Source organism: Pan paniscus, chromosome 1 (assembly GCF_029289425.2).
Source record: "Pan paniscus chromosome 1, NHGRI_mPanPan1-v2.0_pri, whole genome shotgun sequence".
Lineage (NCBI taxonomy): Eukaryota > Metazoa > Chordata > Mammalia > Primates > Hominidae > Pan > Pan paniscus.
Window position 1 is genome coordinate 186,644,368 of NC_073249.2, and position 19,732 is coordinate 186,664,099.

General features: G+C 40.8%; 1 protein-coding gene and 1 non-coding gene across 3 annotated transcripts in view; both read right to left on the reverse strand.

Annotated features, from left to right (window-relative positions):
* The window catches only part of RLF (RLF zinc finger), a 79,237-nt gene extending 60,162 nt beyond the window's left edge, over positions 1-19,075 (reverse strand). The window contains exon 1 of one of the 2 annotated variants that reach the window (XM_003815422.5): positions 18,756-19,075. In XM_003815422.5, coding sequence (XP_003815470.3) covers positions 18,756-18,992 — 237 coding nt within the window. In that variant the 5' untranslated portion in view covers positions 18,993-19,075. The remainder of the gene's footprint in view (positions 1-18,755) is intronic. The other variant, XM_034962209.3, reaches the window with a different exon arrangement.
* LOC112438293 (U6 spliceosomal RNA) lies at positions 2,792-2,898 on the reverse strand. Its single transcript, XR_003026750.1, has one exon. It is a non-coding gene; the product is annotated as a U6 spliceosomal RNA (small nuclear RNA).
* Positions 19,076-19,732: the final 657 nt, after the last annotated feature.

The following is a 19,732-nucleotide window of genomic DNA, read 5'->3' on the forward strand; positions in this document are numbered from 1 at the left end:
ACAAGCCAATTAAAAATTGGGCAGAAGACTTGAAAAGACATTTCTCCAAGGAAGACATACAAATGGCCAATAAGCACATGAAAAGATATGAAACATCACTAATTAGGGAAATCCAAATGAAAACCACAATGAGATACGACTTCGCACCCATTAGGATTGACTATTATGTAAAATAAAAGAGGTCAGACCAAGTGGCTCACACCTGTAATCTCAGCATGTTGGGAAGCCAAGGCAGGTTGATCACTTGTGGTCAGGAGTTCGAGACCAGCCTGGCCAACGTGGTGAAACCCTGTCTCTACTGAAAAAAATACAAAAATTAGCTAGGCGTGGTGGCGGGCGCCTATAATCCCAGCCACTCAGGAGGCTGAGGCAGGAGAATCACTTGATTCCAGGAGGCAGAGGTTACAATGAGTCAAGATCATGTGACTGCACTCCAGCCTGGGTGACAAAGCAAGACCCTGTCTCAAAAAAAAGAAAAGTAAAGTAAAGAACAGAAAAAGTGTTAGCAAGGGTGTGGAGAAATAGGAACCCCTGTGCATTGCTGGTAGAAATGTAAAATGCTGCAGTGGTTTGGAAAATGGTATGGTGGTTCCTCCAAAAATTAAACAGAAATACCATATGATCCAACAATTTCATTTCAGTGTACACATCCCAAAGAAGTGACAGCAGATCTTGAAGAGGTATTTGTACACGCGTGTTCACAGCAGCATTATTTACAATAGCCAAAAGGAGGAAGAAATCCAAGTGTTCATGAACAGATGAACAAAAGTGATATATCCATAAAATGGAGTATTATTCAGTCTTAAAGGGGAAGAAAATTCTGACATGATACAACATGATATATCTTGAGGACACTATATTAAGTGAAATATGGCAGTCACAACAAGACAAATACTGTACAATTTCACTTATATGAGGTACCTAAGAGTAGTCAAATTCATAGAGACAGATAGTAGAATGATGGTTGCCAGAAGGTGAAGAAAAAAGGGAATGGGGAGTTAGTATTTAATGGGTACATAGTTTCACTTTGGGAAGATGACAAAGTTCTGGAGATGGATGGATGGATGGAGGTAATGGTTGCACAACAATGTGAATGTACTTAATGCCACTAAGTTGTACTCTCAAAAATGGTTAAGATGGCAAATTCTATGCTATGTATACTTTACCACAATAAAAGTACCAAAAAAAAAAGAGTTAACTTTAAGTCTAGAGATTTTGGATTAGAAATTTTCAAGAAACTGAAGTGGATGATCATGCAAAAGGAAGACGACGGGGGCTGGGGGCAGGGAGGATAAATTCAAACCATCCTCCATTTCTGCATTAGCGAGCCATTATTACTAAAAGGACTGACTTACAATACTTCTTAAATCTGGAGATTGTAAAGTTCAAACTTTATCATGCTGGGTAAAAGTATTACAATTCTGAGGTAGTTGTGTAACAACAGAGGGAAATAACAGGCATTCTGGCTACAGTTTCAAATCTCTGCCCCATCAATTACCAGATAACCTCTCTGGGTCTCATTTTCTGAAATCAGTCAACTGAAATTGACTACCCATTTTGTACCAGCATCCTACAAAATAGCTTTTTTAAATATGAGGTGGTAAAGGCTGGGTGTGGTGGCTCATGCCTGTAATCCCAGCATTTTGGGAGGCCAGGGCAGGTGGATCACCTGAGACCAGAAGTTCCAGACCAGCCTGGCCAACACGGCGAAACGCTGTCTCTATTAAAAATACAAAAATTAGCCGGGCGTGGTGGCACAGGCCTGTAGTCCCAACTACTGGGGAAGCTGAGGCAGGAGAAACACTTGAACCCGGGATGTGGAGGCTGCAGTGAGCTGAGATCGCACCAATCTCTCCAGCCTGGGTGACACGGCGAGGCTCCATCTCAAAAAATAAAAATAAAAAATGGTGATAAGGCTGGATACCAGTGGCTCATGCCTGTAATCCCAGCACTTTGGGAGGCCAAGGTGGGAGGACTGCTTGAGCTCAGGAGTTTGAGACCAGCCTGGGCTAACTATATCAAGCCTTCATCTCTGGGAAAAAAAAAAAACACAAAACAAAAAAGACCATAGCAAGATCCCATCTCTCCAAAAAAAAAAAAAAACAAACAAAAAAAACACCAAAGACAGCTTTGGGTTCAAACTATTTTTTCAAAATGGTGGTAAAATACATATAAAATTTACCATCTGAACAATTTTTAAGTATATATTTCTGTGGTATTAAGTATTCACATTGTTACATTGTTGTGCTGCCACTCGAACGTCTACCCACTGAACTCCTGTCATCTTACAAAGCTGAAACTCCGAACTCATTAAAAAACAACTCTCCATTCTCCCCTCCTTCTAGCCCTTGGCAACCACTATTCTATTTCCTGTCTCTATGTGCTATATAGCTTTTATAGTATATTATATTTTGTTTGAAAATGCAACATAAGAGTGTGGTATTGGCATCAGAGTAGACAAACAGATCAATGAAACAGAATAGAATCCAGAATGAGACACACATGTATGGCTAATTTTCAATAAGGTGCAAAGGCAATTCAGTGGAGAAAGGATAGTTTTTCAACAAATGGTGCTGCAACTTTAAAAAAAATCACTCATATACATAGCTATAGATATACTTATATAACACTCATATATATCTATAGATATATCTATATACCTATCTCTCTATATATATGTTTTTATTTTTATTTTTTTGTGAGCCAAAGATTTTTGTGAGCCAAAGATTTATCTGTTCATTTACTGCATTTGAAGTACTCTTCGACGACATCCTTGGCCTGAGACTCCCTGAAAAATATAGAACACTTCAAAAATTTGCAGGTCATCTTTGCACAGGGGCCAGGCTAATCTTCTCCATGTTGTTCCAATTTTAATGTATGTGCTGCTGAAGCAAGCACGAGTGATTTTTTTTAAAGTTTAGATATACCTATATCTATATCTAAAGAACTTTCCATCCATCCCTCACACCGTATATAAAAATTAACTCCAAATGAATCATAGACTTAAATGTAAAACCTAAAACTATACAATCTCCAGAAGAAAATAGCAGAACATCTCTGTGGTCTCGGATTAGACAGATTTCTTAGATATAATGGGAAAAACAATTTATCAATATTAAGAATTTACGTTCTTAGAAATACACTGTTGGCCGGCGCAGTGGCTCACGCCTGTAATCCCAGCACTTTGGGAGGTGGGGGCGGGCAGATCACGAGGTCAGGAGATAGACCCCATCCTGGCTAACACCGTGAAACCCCGTCTCTACTAAAAATACAAAAAAAAAATTAGCCAGGCGTGGTGGCGGGCGCCTGTAGTCCCAGCTACTTGGGAAGCTGAGGCAGGAGAATGGTGTGACCCCAGGAGGCGGAGCTTGAAGTGAGCTGAGATCACACCACTGCACTCCAGCCTGGGTGACAGAGCAAGACTCCGTCTCCCAAAAAAAAAAAGAAAGAAAGAAATACACTGTTAAGGCCGGTTGTGGTGGCTCATGCTGATAATCCCAGCACGGGCAGATCACTTGAGGTCAGAAGTTCAAGACCAGCCTGGCCAACATGGCGAAACCCTGTCTCATCTAAAAATACAGAAATTAGCCGGGTGTGGTGGTGGGCGCCTGTTCCCAGCTACTCAGGAGTCTGAGGCAGGAGAATCGCTTGAACCTGTGAGGCGGAGGTTGCAGTGAGTCAAGGTCGCGCCATTGCACTCCTGCCTGGACGACAAAGTGAGACTCGGTCTCAAAAAAGAAAAATTAATTAATTAAAAAAAGAAATAAATAAAAAAGAAAGAAATATACTGTTAAGAGAATAATAAAAAGAGGGAAGGCACAACCTAGGGAGAAAATCTTTGCAAAGCATATATCAGAAACACAAACACAACACCTCTCAAAATTCAACAATAAGAAAACAATTATTTTTCAATGGCAAAGATTTGGACACTTCGTCAAAGAAGATATAAGGATGGCAAACAAACATATGAAAAGACACGTGACATAAGTCATTAGGGCCAGGCACACTGGCTCACACCTGTAACCCCAGCATTTTGGAAGGCCAAGGCGGGAGGATCATTTGAGACCAAAAGTTTGAGACCAATCTGGGCAATGTGGCAAAATCCCGCCATTATAAAAAAAAAATACAAAAAAATTAGCCAGGTGTGGTGACACAAGCCTGTGGTCCCAGCTATTTGGGAGGCTATCGTGGGAGAATCACCTGAGCCTGGGAGGCAGAGGCTGCAGTGAGCCAAGATCACACCACTGCAGCCTGGGTGACAGAGTAAGACCCTATCTCAAAATTTTAAAAAGCCATTAGGGAAATGCAAATTAGAATCACAATGAACTAACAGCAATTTTAGAGTGGCTAAAATGAAAAACACTGGCCACACCAAGTGTTAGTGAGGAGATAGAAAACTAGAACTCTCATACAGCGCTGATGTGAATGTAAAATACAACTACTCAGGAAAACCTGTCATCTGACCCAGCCATTCCACCTAGGTGTTTACCCAAAAGAAAAGAAAAAGCATCTGTCCATACAAAGACTTCCACACAAAATGTTCGTAACAGCTTGATTTGTAGTAGTCAAAAACTGGAAACAATTCAAATGTCTATCAACAGGTAAATAAACAAATCATGATATATCCATATAATGAATACTCATCAATAAAATAAACTACTGATATATACAAGATGAATGAATTTCAATAATTATACAGAGACACCAAAAAAGAGAGACTATATCATTATAGTATTTATATAAAATTCTTAAAAATGCAATCTAATTTATAGAGACAACAAATCAGTAGTTAAGTGGGGATGGGAGGGTATGTATACAAGAGGAGGGTAAGAAAGGGAATACAAAGCAGTAGGAAGAAACTTCTAGGGATGATGGATATAATCATAATCTTGATGGTTTCATGGATATTAAGATATGCCAAAGTGCACCAAATTGTACATTTTTTTTTTTTGAGATGGAGTCTTGTTCTGTCACCCAGGCTGGAGTGCAGTGGCACAATTCTGCTCACTGCAACCTCCACTTCCCGGGTTCAAGAGATTCTCCTGCCTCAGCCTCCCGAATAGAATGAGAATTATTATTATTTTTTTGAGTCGGAGTCTCGCTCTGTCGCCCAGGCTGGAGTGCAATGGCTCGATCTCAGCTCACTGCAACCTCCGCCTCCCGGGTTCAAGCAATTCTCCTGCCTCAGTCTCCCAAGTAGCCGGGATTACAGGCACCTGCCACCATGCCCAGCTAATTTTTGTATTTTTGGTAGAGACAGGGTTTCACCATACTGGCCAGGCTGGTCTCGAACTCCTGACCTCATGATCCGCCTGCCTAGGCCTCCCAAAGTGCTGGGATTACAGACGTGAGCCACCGTGCCTGGCCAGAATGAGAATTTTAAGTGAAATCTTGTTAAGTTCAAATATACATATATGTTCTCCATTTCACGTGACAATAAAACACAAGATTGATCCAAATGTGATGTTTTATGCACATTTACTGTTAGAACTTTATGGGAACGTCTGGTCTAGATTTAACTCCACCCCCCCCCCCCCACCACCATAACAGAACAGAGTCTTGGTTCTCCTGCTCAGGCTGGAATGCAGTGGCACAAACACAGCTCACTGTAACCTCAAACTCTTCAGCTTCAGGGATTTCCTGCCTCAGCCTCCCAAACAGCTAGGACACCACAATGCCCAACTAACTTTTAAAAAGTTTTTGTAGAGACAGGGTCTCACTATGTTGCCCAGTCTTGGTCTTGAACTCCTGGCTTCAAGAGATCCTCCCGCCTTGGCCTCCCAAAGCACTGGGATTACAGGTGTGAGCCACTGTGCTTGGCCCCTTGATTTAACATTTTCATTGACAATGTCCTTTAAAGACTGAAATCAAGATTTCACTGTGAAGAAAAAAACAAAGAGAGTGAGCATAACTAACGCAAATACTTTCAGTTCTAATCAGTAGTTTCCACTGGCATGGGCATTTATTCTACAGGGGCAAATAATAATCCATCAGGGAGAAGGAATATAATATTAATACTTATATTCAAATGAGTTTTTAAAAATCTCACCCCTTTTATGTATTTCTGTGTCTGTTTTATACAATATATAGGTATGGTACAAATAAAACATACTTTTAAAAGATTAATTTATTTTGATAAGAATATACAAGACAAATATTTGGAGATGACTTAGAAAATAAATCTTATATAGCAAACATTTTTCAATAGAGTTATATAATTTTGGAGCAGAATCAAACCTTAAAGAGCATCTCATTTAGGGAGCAATATGAGGCACCCAAATAACAAGCTGACTTGCCCCAAGGTCATATACCCATTTGGTGGCACTCTATTTGAAAACGTATAAAGGTCACTTTTTTTTTTTTTTGAGACAGAGTCTCACTCTGTCACCCACGTTGGAGTGCAGTGGTGCAATCTTGGCTCACTGCCACCTCTGTCACCAGGGTTCAAGCGATTCTCCTGCCTCAGCCTCCCGAGTAGCTGGGATTACAGGCGCCTGCCACTGCGCCTAGCTGATTTTTGTAGTTTTAGTAGAGACAGGGTTTTACCATCTTGGCCAGGCTGGTCTTAAACTCCTGACCTCATGATCCACCTGCCTCAGCCTCCCAAAGTGCTGGGATTACAGGCGTGAGCCATCGTGCCCGGCCAGGTCACAACATTTTTTAAAGTTAGCTAATGGAAAGCACTACAGTCTTTCCAGTTACTCAGCTATGACTTAGTCTTCCAGAGTTTAGAAGAATTGATTATAAGAGATCAATAAATGATCAATAAATGACTACACTGACAAACCTCTCACAGAGCCACCATCAATCACAAAAGTGTATCACACATTCCAATGGCTTCAGGTTAGGCTATAGCTCTAATTATAATTCTTTGGACATGTTCCGCTTCATGAGAACTTCAAAGAGACCTAAAATCTCAAGATTACATGATCAGCCTGGCACGGTGGCTCACGGCTATAATCCCAGCACTTCGGAAGGCCAAGGTGGGCGGATCACTTGAGGCCAGAAGTTTGAGACCAGCCTGGCCAACATGGCAAAACCCCGTCTCTACTAAAAATACAAAAAATTAGCTGGGTGTGATGGCACACACCTGTAATCCCAGCTACTCAGGAAGCTGAGGCATGAAAATCACCTGCATCCAGGAAGCAGAGGTTGCAGTGAGCTGAGATTGTAACACTGCACTACAGCCTAAGCAACAGAGCAAGGCTCTGTCTTAAAAAAAAAAAATAAAAAAAGTTACATGATCATAATGATTGGACAAAATCTAGTTTTAATGACTTTTAACAACATTTTTAAATAGTCATAATATATGAAAAAGGTAAACCTCACAAAAAAAAATGTAAATGTCTGATACATATAAAAATACCTGAATGTAGGCCAGGCGTGGTGGCTCATACCTGTAATCCCAGAGCTTTGGGAGGCCAAGGCGGGAGGATCACCTGAGGTCAGGAGTTCAAGATAAGCCTGACCAACATGAAGAAACCCTATCTCTACTAAAAATACAAAATTATCTGGGCGTGGTGGCGCATGCCTGTAATCCCAGCTACTCAAGAGGCTGAGGCAGGAGAATCGCTTGAACCCGGGAGGCAGATATTGCGGGGAGCCGAGATCGCACCATTGCACTCCAGCCTGGGCAATAAGAGCAAAACTCTGCCTCAAAAAAAAAAAAAAAAACCTGAATGTTACTAAAATGCAAATTAGTGTAACAATCTGATAATTCTTTCCTATCAGATTGTCAAATATTAATAAGTTTAATAATACAAACATTGGCAAGGATTTAGTAAAACGGGGACTCCCAAACACTATTGGCGGAAGTACATATTCAACTTTTTGTAGGCAAGTATCCATCAAAACTTAAACATTCTCTCAATCCAGTAATTTCTTTTTTTGAGTCAATGTCTCGCTCTGTTGCCCAGGATAGAGTACAGGCAAGTATCCATCAAAACTTAAACATCCTCTTTAATTCAGTCATTTTTGTTTTTGAGTCGGCATCTCACTCTGTTGCCCAGGATAGAGTGCAGTGACGTAATCTCAGCTCACTGTAACCTCTGCCTCCTCGGTTCAACCAATTCTCTTGCCTCAGCCTCCAGAGTACCTGGGACTACCTGCTGATTTTTGTATTTTTAGTAGAGACAGAGTTTCACCATGTTGGCCAGGCTGGTCTCGAACTCCTGACCTCAGATGATCCACCCGCCTCAGCCTCCCAAAGTGCTGGGATTACAGGTGTGAGCCGCCGCACCCGGCCTAATCCTATAATTTCAATTCCAGGAATTTATATTATAGATAGAAATAACCAGCACTTAATATTTAAGGAAGTTCATGGGACACTGTTTATAATAACAAAATAACACAAATGTTTAAATTATGGTGCATGCTCCAAATGTACTCATAAAGGGTCAACATATCAAATTAAAAAGTAAATTGCAAAAGGATGAGTACTTGTGTTTTTAAGGACACACAAGACTGTTAACAGTAATTTCCTCTGGGAAGTGACTGGAAAGATTGAGGGCAGAAGGAAACAGGCTTTTACTTTTCCTTAAACCCTCTGTACTGTATTTTTTGCCACAAAAAGTGCTTTTATAGTTTAAAAAAAATTTTTTTTTAGTTAAGAGTGTTGAAGGTGTTGCTACCTGTAGAATTTTAAATCAATGCAATTTCTGATGGAATACCATGCATTTATTTCTTAAATACAGTAAGTCTACACATATTCTACGTGAAAAGATGTCTACAATAATAAGCAGATTTTAGTATATAAGCTTGAAACCTTTTCTAAAAATAGTACATATATATGTACACATCATACAGAAAAATTCTATAGATATGCATTCCTAAACTGTTAACAATGGTCTACCTAGGAAAAGGTAGTACTGGAATACATAAGAGTGTATATGACAGGAGCTTTTACTTCTTATTCTCCCCTTTTATACTGTTCTAATTTTTAACAATTAGAATGTATGCATGAGTTGTTTGCACAATTAGAAATTGTAATATTTATATAAACACACATTCTATATGTATTTTTCCAAAAATCTGATAAATACACCAAGCTATTAAAAGTGAGTTTATATGGTAGTTTCACTATCTAATTCATCTATTTGTAAATCTTGTTTTAAGTTTCTAGAATGAGCATCCACTAGTTTTGAGTCACAAAAACTAAAATGTTTACATCTGCTTTATTACTTTAGGATACTTTATATATTTTAAACATATACCTGAAAAAAGCAAAGACAACAGAATCACAAAAATATGCCTATTTTATAAAATTATATATCATAAAAATGCAATTCCCAAGCAAGGATATACATTTTATCATATACAATAACAATTCTTATAACAAATGTCCACATTAATAAGAAACTGTGCTGGCTAACGTGACACATTCAGGTTATTTCCTTGGGAGTAAGAATACTGAGAAATCAGGCTGGGAGTGGTGGCTCACGCCTCTAATCCCAGTGCCTTGGGAGGCTGAGGTGGGAGGATCACTTAAGGCCTCAAGTTGAAGACCAGCCTGGGCAATACAGTGAGACCCTGTCTCTACAAAAATTATTTTTCAATTAGCTGGGCACTGTGGCATGCACCTGTAGTCCTAGATATTTGAGAGGCTGGGGTGGGAGGATCACTTGAGCCTAAGAGTTTGAGGTTACTATAAGCTAAGATTGTACCACTGCATTCTAGCCTGAGCAAGGGAGTACGATGCTGTCTCTAAATTAAAACAAACAATCAAACAAAAACACTATCAAATCAAATGTCAGCACCATAACCTGCTAGATCCAAATACTACTACTACTACTAATAACAACAATAGCACTCAAAAAGACAGTAATCAGACTTAGCACAAGTGGCGAGAAATAAACAAATACATTAGTAATCCCGGCCTACCTATGTTGCAGCAATATAGGTAAACCTTTAAGAATAAATCTTGACTCAAGATACGTCTGAAATATAACTCATTCTCAACTTTCCCCAAATTATAATACACTAAAATATTTTTCATATGTAACAAATACACATAATTTAATCCCTGCAAAACCTCTGGAGGTGAAATTTTTTCATAAAAAGCTCAGTCAGAGTCAGCTGGTTTTACAAATAAATTTTAGCAAGTAGGCTAATGCACAAATACAGTATCTGCAAATAGCGAGAACCAACTGTATATTCAAAGAACTGAAGGAAACATGCCTAAAGAATGAAAGGAGGCCAGGCAAGTTGGCACTCACCTGTAATCCCAGCACTTTGGGAGGCTCACTTGAGCTCAGCAGTTTGAAACCAGCTTGGACAACGTGGCGAAACCCTGTCTCTACAAAATACAAAAATTAGCAGGGCGTGGTGGCATGCGCCTGTGGTCCCAGCTACTAGAGAGGCTGGGTTGGGACAACTGCCTAAGCCTGGGAGGTTGAGGCTAACAAGGCTACAGTGAGCTGTGATTGCACCACCGCACTCCAGCCTGAGCGACACAGCAAGACCCTGTCTCAAAAAAAAACCAAAAAACAAAAAAAAGCTCAGAATTATGTTTTAGGCTAAAACTAAATAATTAAAACTAGTGGCAGGCAGAAAGACAAGGCAATCACCTCTTCACCTCTGCACTTTGCTTTATTGTAGTGAAAAAAAAAAGCAATGTGACTCTTGAGCTGATAAAGGCTTTAGAATATGGCAAAATGTTCTAGACCTGGTAAGTTTGGCAAATGCTGCACAATACGTAATGTCTCTCTTGGAAATTCACAACGTATTTTAACATTTAAAATGTTTATCCCATGGCCACGTGTGGTGGCTCACGCCTGTAATCCCAGCACTTTGGGAGGGTGAGGTGGGTGGATCACCTGAGGTCAGGAGTTCGAGACCAGCCTGGCCAACATGATGAAACCCCATCTCTACTAAAAATACAAATAGCCGGGTGTGGTGGCGAGCACCTGTAATCCCAGCTACTTGGGAGGCTGAGGCAGGAGAATCACTTGAACCCGGGAGGCGGAGGTTGCAGTGAGCCGAGATCACGTCACTGCACTCCAGCCTGGGCAACAAAAGCGAAACTTCATCTCAAAAAAAAAAGCTTATCCCAACTTATATGAACATAGAACCCTTATTTCAAGAAGCACTTATTAATAAATATATCATATGGAGTGAAACACAGTTTAGGAAATTCTGATATAAGAAAAAAGAACATAGGCTCTACCACCACTTGCCAGCTGTGTGATCCTGGGAAAGTTACTTAACGTCTCTGGACCTCAGTTTTCTGTCTGTAAAATGAAAAATCACACTACCCACCTGAGGGCTTGGCACACAAAAAGATCCTCAATATATTATTCAGTCCCTCAAATTTTTCATATAATGGATTGTATGTTGGCCTTGTGACAGCAATGAGTTTTATTATATAAATGTTTATTTATGTTAAAACATATTATTATTTTTTTTGAGACAGAGTTTTGCTCTTGTTGCCCAGGATGGAGTGCAATGGCATGATTTCTGCCCACTGCAACCTCTGCCTCCCAGGTTCAAGTGATTCTCCTGCCTCAGCCTCCTGAGTAGCTAGGGTTACAGGTGCCTGCCATAACACCCGGCTAATTTTTTGTATTTTTAGTAGAGATGGGGTTTCACCATGTTGGCCAGGCTGGTCTCGAACTCCTGACCTCAGGTGATCCACCCGCCTTGGCCTCCAAAGTGCTGGTATTACAGGGGAGAGCCACCGTGCACGGCCAAAACATATTATTTATATAAAATTTAATGCATTTTATATGAAACATTTTATTATGTAATAAAAATGAGGTTCTACTCTTAGGTGATCAAGATACAAAGAACAATAAGGTGTGATCCCTGCTGGGAAGCAGGATAAATTGGTTGACAAAAAAATGTCTCTTTCTTTCTTGGCCGGGTGCAATGGCTCACACCTGTAATCCCAGCATTTTGGGAAGCCGTGGGCAGATCACTTGAGGCCAGAAGTTCGAGACCAGCCTGGCCAACATGGCGAAACCCCATCTCTACTAAAAATATAAAAATTAGCTGGGCGTGGTGGCACACACCTGTAGTCCCAGCCACTCTAGAGGCTGAGGCACGAGAATCGCTTGAACCCAGGAGGCGGAAGTTGCAGTGGGCTGAGATCTTACCATTGCACTCCAGCCTGGGCAACAGATAAAGACTCTGTCTCAAAAACAAACAAACAAACAAACAAAAAGTATCTTTCTATTTATTTATTTATTGAGACAAGGTCTCACTCTGTTGCCCAAGCTGGAGTACAGTGGCACGAATATGGCTTACTGCAGCCTCAACCTCCTGAGCGCAAGTGATCCTCCTGCCTCAGCCTCCTGAGTAGCTGGGATCACAGGTATGCATTACCACACCTGGCTAATTTTAATTTTTTTTTTGTAGAGAGTTGCCCAGGCTAGTCTTGAACTCCTGGGCTCAGGGGATCCTCTCGTCTTGGTCTCCCAAAGTGCTGGCTGGGATTACAGGCATGAGCCATCACAGCTGGCCAAATGTCCCTATTTCTTGATAAAGACAGTTAAGACTTGCTTATTACTCTCAAAAATTCAAGTGGGAGATACAGGAAAGGGAGGAGATCAAGATCAACAAGCATTTAGTGAGTACCCATTAAGTTTTAGAGACTAGGCACTAGGTAAATAAAAGCCAACACCTTCATGGCACTTACATCCCAGTTGGGGAGACGGACATACAAGATTAGTAGTGATTTGAAGAAAAATAAAGCAGTACTTAAAGAGGTGAAAGGCAATGGGGAAGTGCTATTTTAGATAAGACAGTCAAGGAAGGTCACTGGGAAAGGTGACAAGTATCTAGATCTGAATGAAAATAAAACACGTTTTAGTCTTTGCAGTCTTGCAGTAAGTTTTTGTCAACACTATTCAGAAGAGTATGATCCATGGAAGAAACAGAAACCACTAGAGGTCACAGTACACAGTAAGAGACAAGATGGTACCACAGTAAATGACAGCACCCAAAGTTTTCACTGCTTCACGGGTCACATTTATACTATGTTTTTGTCATGTGCATTACAAAGCTAGCTTTTGCTATGATAACTACTTGTCATGTAGTTTCTATTTAGATATCGCTAAAAAGAAGGCAGCGCAAGAAGAGAAGCTAATGCATTAAAAACTTCTTGAAATATATGAAAGAGGTAAGGCTCAAGAGCCTTCATGGCCATCAACCTCAAGGTAAGGGGACTGATTATACCCATCTTGGCATCTCCAAACTACTGTCCTATTAGGTGACTACTCTTCCTCAATACTAGGCCTCTCATTTTCTCTCTCCATCAATGCTATTCCTCACTGCACACATGTAAATGTATACATTATTATATGAATGTAGGCTTAGATTGATAAATAATGTCTCCAAGAAATGGCCAAAAGCTCCTATCCTGTTCCTTTAATTTCTTTTTTTTTTTAATTATACTTTAAGTTCTAGGGTACATGTGCACAACATGCAGGTTTGTTACACATGCACACATGTGCCATGTTGGTGTGCTGTACCCATTAACTCGTCATTTACATTAGGTATATCTCCTAATGCTATCCCGCCCCCTCCCCCCACCCCACAACAGGCCCCGGTGTGTGATGTTCCCCACCCTGCGTCCAAGTGTTCTCACTGTTCAATTCCCACCTATGAGTGAGAACGTGCGGTGTTTGGTTTTCTGTCCTTGCAATAGTTTGCTCAGAATGATGGTTTCCAGCTTCATCCATGTCCCTACAAAGGACATGAACTCATCCTTTTTTATGGCTGCACGGTATTCCATGGTGTATATGTGCCACATTTTCTTAATCCAGTCTATCATTGATGGACATTTGGGTTGGTTCCAAGTCTTTGCTATTGTGAATAGTGCCGCAATAAACATACGTGTGCCTGTGTCCTTAAAGCAGCATGTTTTATAATCCTTTGGGTATATACCCAGTAATGGGATGGGTGGGTGAAATGGTATTTCTATATTTCTAGTTCTAGATCCTTGAGGAATCGCCACACTGTCTTCCACAATGGTTGAACTAGTTTACGGTCCCACCAACAGTGTAAAAGTGTTCCTATTTCTCCACAACCTCTCCCTTTATAGTAATTTCTTATGGTTAATTTGCTTTTTACATACTAGATTTTACATTAGAGGTCCCCCCTAAAGTACTGTTTTAAGTGTCTATCTCATGTGTGTATCATGAAGTCCCTACAATTGATTTAACAAATTAGTTTTGTGTGCCAGGCATCATACTAATTGCTAGGTACTAAGTATACAAAAAAGAATAAACAAGACCCCTGCTCTTGTTGATTTACAAGTCAATACAAAAGACAAACATGGAAACAAATTATGTAGGCACCACGTTTATGTACTGGAAGCTAATAGAATGCATTGGAGAAAGAACCACCTAATTCTGCCTGCTGAAATCAGAAAAAGCTGAAAGACCATAATATTAGACCCAGGTCTTAAAGGATAAATAGGTAGATGGGGAAAGGAAGACCCCGGGTTATTTAGGCAGAGTGAGAAATGGACACAGTGGTGAAGGTGGGATCAAACCAACTTTTTTAATGAGGCTGGGAAAATGGGAGTTGGTGGTCTGGATTCTAAAAGGCTTTGTATACCAAGCTAATAAGTTTGAACTTTATCTTTCCTTTGGCGGGGGCGGGGGGGGGGGGGATTGAGGTATTTTAGGGAATAAAGTGACGAACAAGATTATATTTATAATTTAGAAAGAACACAAAGATGAACTGCAGATGTCAGTCAGAAAACAAGAGATTAGTGAAGAGGTTGCTGCAACAGGAGAAAGCCTGAATGAAGACAGTGACAGCAATAAAATTAAGAGTTAAAACTACAGGTATGTACAGTGTCCCCCCAAAAAAATCCCAAACAAATAAGAGGAAACCTATCAGGTAAATCAGGAAAAGCTTCACAGAAGGGATGACATTTATACTGGGCCCTAAAGAAGAAAAATCTCCCATGCAGAAAATGAGAGAACCACACAATGAAAGGGAAAGACACGGCCTGAGATCTTGTTAACGTAGTTAATACGTTTATTGGATCTTGAAAAGTCAAATGAAAATTAAAATCATCTTTCCCAAAATTATGTGCTTGGAAACTTACAGACAAAATTTTAATCACAGGAATAACTGCAATCACATGTTGGTCCATGGACTGACTCCAAGTAAAGAACTCCTGAATAGGAGTAAACAAGTTGGATTCAGGTGATGGGACTGACGAGGGGAGGGCTGAAAAGCATGCTGAGACCAAGGTTGTGAAAACTTTTTATTACAAAGCTAAGAAATCTGGATAACACAGACAATTCTGAAGGCATTTTTAAAAATAGATATTTTCTTATTAAGTCCTTACAACAATGAATTTGCATACAAAACTTAAGTACTATTATCCATTTGCAAAAGAATTAACGTTTAAGGAAAATAACATGCCCAAGGTCACACAACTATTTCAATAGTGAAGCCAGTACATAGGCTATCTGACTCAGAGCCCTTGTACTCCCCATCACTAATCTAGGAAAAATGGAAATTTTAATGGAGTACTTACTTATTTTAGCCATCAAAAATCTACGAAGTCACTGTTAGTCTTGAACCTAAAAGTGTCTCATATAAACGTGGTTTACTCATAAAATTACTTTGCCCAGTATTCTCAAAGTGTAATCACATAATCACTCAATAATTTCAATTTTGATAATGAAGTTTACTAAAAAAAGTCTTCAAAATTTGTGTTACAAATAGAGACACCAATTGTAAAACTTAAGGAATCCTGGTCCCCAAAATACAGGAAAAACTTGAGAAGACATCATCAATTTTTCAAGAAAACAAAGAAAGACTGTTTTCTAAAGTTAATCTTATCCACACTGTCTGGCAGTGGTTTCAGAAAAGGAACTGAAGGAAAGAGGAAAACAAACCACATCCCATAGTCACTTAATACCAATTTTCACTGAATACAGTTTGACCTAAGTATCATTTTCTTAGTAAGTATTACTTTCAGTGTTTCATTTTATCATCTTCACAAACTTATGAAAATTGAAAATATGCCCAGAATGAGACAAGCTTCTCTATTCACTCATATGTTAGTTTATTTCTTGATTTGGTGCAATCCCAAAGATAGAGCCATTTCTTTTAAGTGCTGCAAGAGTTGGAGAGAATATGGTCCCAGGATGTTGCAAAAGGGATCTACTTGGTACAATCTAAGTCTCTAGGACATTTCTAACTAAATAACTGATGAAAATACATTTGTAGTATTAAGCATCCCATAAGCAGGGGTCAGACCTTTATAATGTAAAAATGCCTACAATCTATCTTTATATATTATGTGCTCCTCTCCTAGAGTCCGAGAAAACTGTCTTAACTAGGCTCCCACCTTCAGAACTGTCACACAATCAGTGTTCCTTAAGTAAATGAATATATCTTATTCTTCTTTTCAAATGTGAAACCAAGAGCTATTCAACAAAATTTACTGATGGTGAAAATTTTCCTGCTTCTTCATACAATTTTTACTTTTTCTCTATCTGGTCATCAAGGACACAGTTGATCTTATCTGGACTACAGGGGAAAATGTGTCAAAAATATGATAAATTTTGTGAAGACTTGTACACAAATTTTCTATTCTGATTGTATAAAGCATTATAAGGAGATAAAGGTCAGAAAATAAGATAGTTTTGCAGACATGGTTACCCAAGGTTATTAGCTAAGAATTGGTAAAGTCACAATCAAGACCCAACTTAACTCCCAATCCCATGTGCTTTCTATTACAATACAGTGTTACAGGAATACTTGTTCTTATTTCATTTATTAGTCTAAAAAACATTTTTTGGGAAAATTTTAGGTTAAAAAAAACTTCATAGAAAAGACAAATTACACATGCTTTCTTTTAAAAATTCTTCTGGGCCATCACATCTCTGGTGTCACCAAGACTCAAGACATTAAAACATTACGTTAAACAAAACTGCAGTTGCAAGCACTAGACATAAAGCAGAATACATATATATATGTGATCCTTTGACAAGCTTCAATGTGACTGGTTACATTCATTCTTGTCATCTTTCCAGGGAGACAACTCAAGCTTAGAAGCCTTACCCAAAACCCACAGTTGTTTTCCTGCACCACCCCTCTCCTTCCATTAGTTTCCCCTCCTCCCATAGCATTCTGGGTCCTTACCAATCTCTACCTTTGGCACTGGGATGCTTTCCCCACCCCAGACCTTCACGTGACTCATTTTCATCCTTGCAGCCCATAGGGTCTTACTAACTAAAGTGGCCTCTCCCAGTTACTTCTTTCTAAGCACATATTCCAATTTATAATTAACCTTTTTACTTATTTTTACTAGTTAATTGTCTTTCCCATCAGGATATCCCATGAGGGCTCTCTCCTCACCATTGTCTCTACAACACCTCCTTTTCCATCATTACCAAAACCGCACTGGAAATACTGTCATTCCTACCACCTCCCACCAACTGTAAGTTCATCAAGGCTAAGTGCTGTCTTACTCATGTTTCCCCAGCACTTGGTAAAGTCCCTGGCACTATCCTATGAAGTCAGTAAAAATTTGTAAAATAAATGAGCTTACTAAACAAGGATGACTACTACTAAGGAAGCAGAGAACAACAACACGTTAACATTTAATAGTACGGGGCAATGTTGCAGGTTGTACACACAAAAACTGGAGTGGTACAATCCATGGAAAAGATTAGTAAGGACAAAATTCCATTCAGAGAGATGAGGTGCTTCTGCCTCGGCAGAGAGAGGGAAGAAAAGCAATCAAGCAAGCTAACTTTTATTCTACTCCGGACCAACAGAGCAAATTGCCCCCCAAAATTATTTTAGAACGCCGCAATTTATTCAGCATACTAGACTACTTATTAGACTCCAAGTACCAACATGCCACGATTATTTTGCATTTTCTAAGGTACAACAGATAAGGAGCTGAGGGGTGCCTCTGAAACCTGACAGAACAAACATTGGAAGCAGAAATAATAATGGCCAATATTTATATTTGTAAAAGACTTGAAAACATACAGAAAAATCTCGGAGTGGTCATGGAGACTAAACTAAACACACCCATAAATATGTAATCATAGGTTAGGACCCACCAAGGCACAGAAATGATCATACGACTGCCAAAAGAGGCCACACTCTACATCCCTCTTCCCATCCTCTTCTACTCAAAGAGTCAGCCTTATTCTCGGTAGCACAATCCTCTCAAAGAAATACAGAAAAGACGAAAGAACGGCTTAAACGTAAAAAAAAAAAAAAGCAAAAACCAAACAACCAACCGGCTCCGCAATCCCTAATCAGAAAGCTCTAGACGCCTTTCGAAGCCAACTGTCATACCTTTTAGGAGCCCCGAAGATGTTAACTCCAAAAATAAGTCTCTGGCCCCAACACACCTCTCTGGATTATTCAGAAAAACCCGGGTTTACCAGTTCGGAGATCTGCACTCCACTCAAAAAAGGATCTCCCGGCAGGGACAAGCAATCAATCCCTCAGGGGGCAGTGGCGCTCCAACCACCCGGCCAGGACACAGGCAACGGCGACAGGGCACAGCCCTTCCAGGGACCCGCCAGGGCCCTCCGGGATCTCAATAAGGCTCAGAGCAAAACGCCCCAGCGGTGGCCAAAGTCGGGCAGTGGCGCAGGGGGGCCAGCGGTCGAGCTTCCGAGCTGGGCCTTCCCGGCCCGGGGACGCGGCGAGTCACGGAGGTGGCGCCTTTCAGTTTGGACCCGGCTGCTTGCAGAGGATCCAGGGCCTCCTTCCCTGACTTCCCCGCCCCGCCGCCCTCAGCCAGCCAGTCAGCCCCTCACCTGGCAGAAGCTCCGGCAGTAGTTCAAAGATGAGACCTCCGACACCTCTTGCTCCCTCAGCTCTGTCTCCAGCTGCCACAGACACGGCCGCAGTCCCGAGGCTCCCGGCGCTGGAGATACGGGGCGATGACCCCGAACCATGGACTCAGTCTCGACTCCATCTCCGGCTCCCGCTACCGCCGAAGCCTCAGCCCCAGCCCCGGCGACAGCGGCGGCGTCTCCCTTTCCGTCCGCCATCTTCCCACGGCCCACCAGCGCGTAGGCAACCAAGCCACGTGACTCAGCCCTGGCCCTGCCCCCGGCCGCCCGCGCACTGTGACGCACTCCTTAGCGACGCGGGCGCCCGCCTGATGCCGTCACTCGGACTCCGGGTGCTCTCAGTGGCCTACGCATCGCCAGTCCTGACAACAGCCTAGCAACAACTGGCTAGAGGCTATGCCCACCTAGACCCCTTTGAGGTCATGGGATCACGGAGCCAGAAATGCCTGTAGAGCAATCTAGATTTGAGGGGGATGACATTTGAACTGCGATCTGAAGGGACAAGAGGAAGGTAGCCCTGAAAGGAACATAGCGAAAAGCATCCCTGGTAGAAGGAAAATAAGCAAAGATTGTGAGGCCGAAATGAAGAGTAACATCAAGGGAACTTGGTTTATGATACAGACGGCATTACAAGTCAGTGGGCGAAAGGACAGACTCTTCAATAAATGGCGATGAGACATTTTTTCCAAAAGGGAAATAAATAATTAGATTTCTACCTCAAACCATATCCAAAAATAAGGCCGAGATGGATTAAAGACCTGAAAACATTTTTCAGAAAATAAAAATAGCTTTATAATGTCAAAAATAGGGAAGAATTTTTTTTTTTTTTTTTTTTTTAGACGGAGTCTCACCCTTGTTGCCCAGGCTGGAGTGCAACAGTGCTATCTCAGCTCACCGCAACCTCCGCCTCCTTGGTTCAAACATTCTCCTGCCTCAGC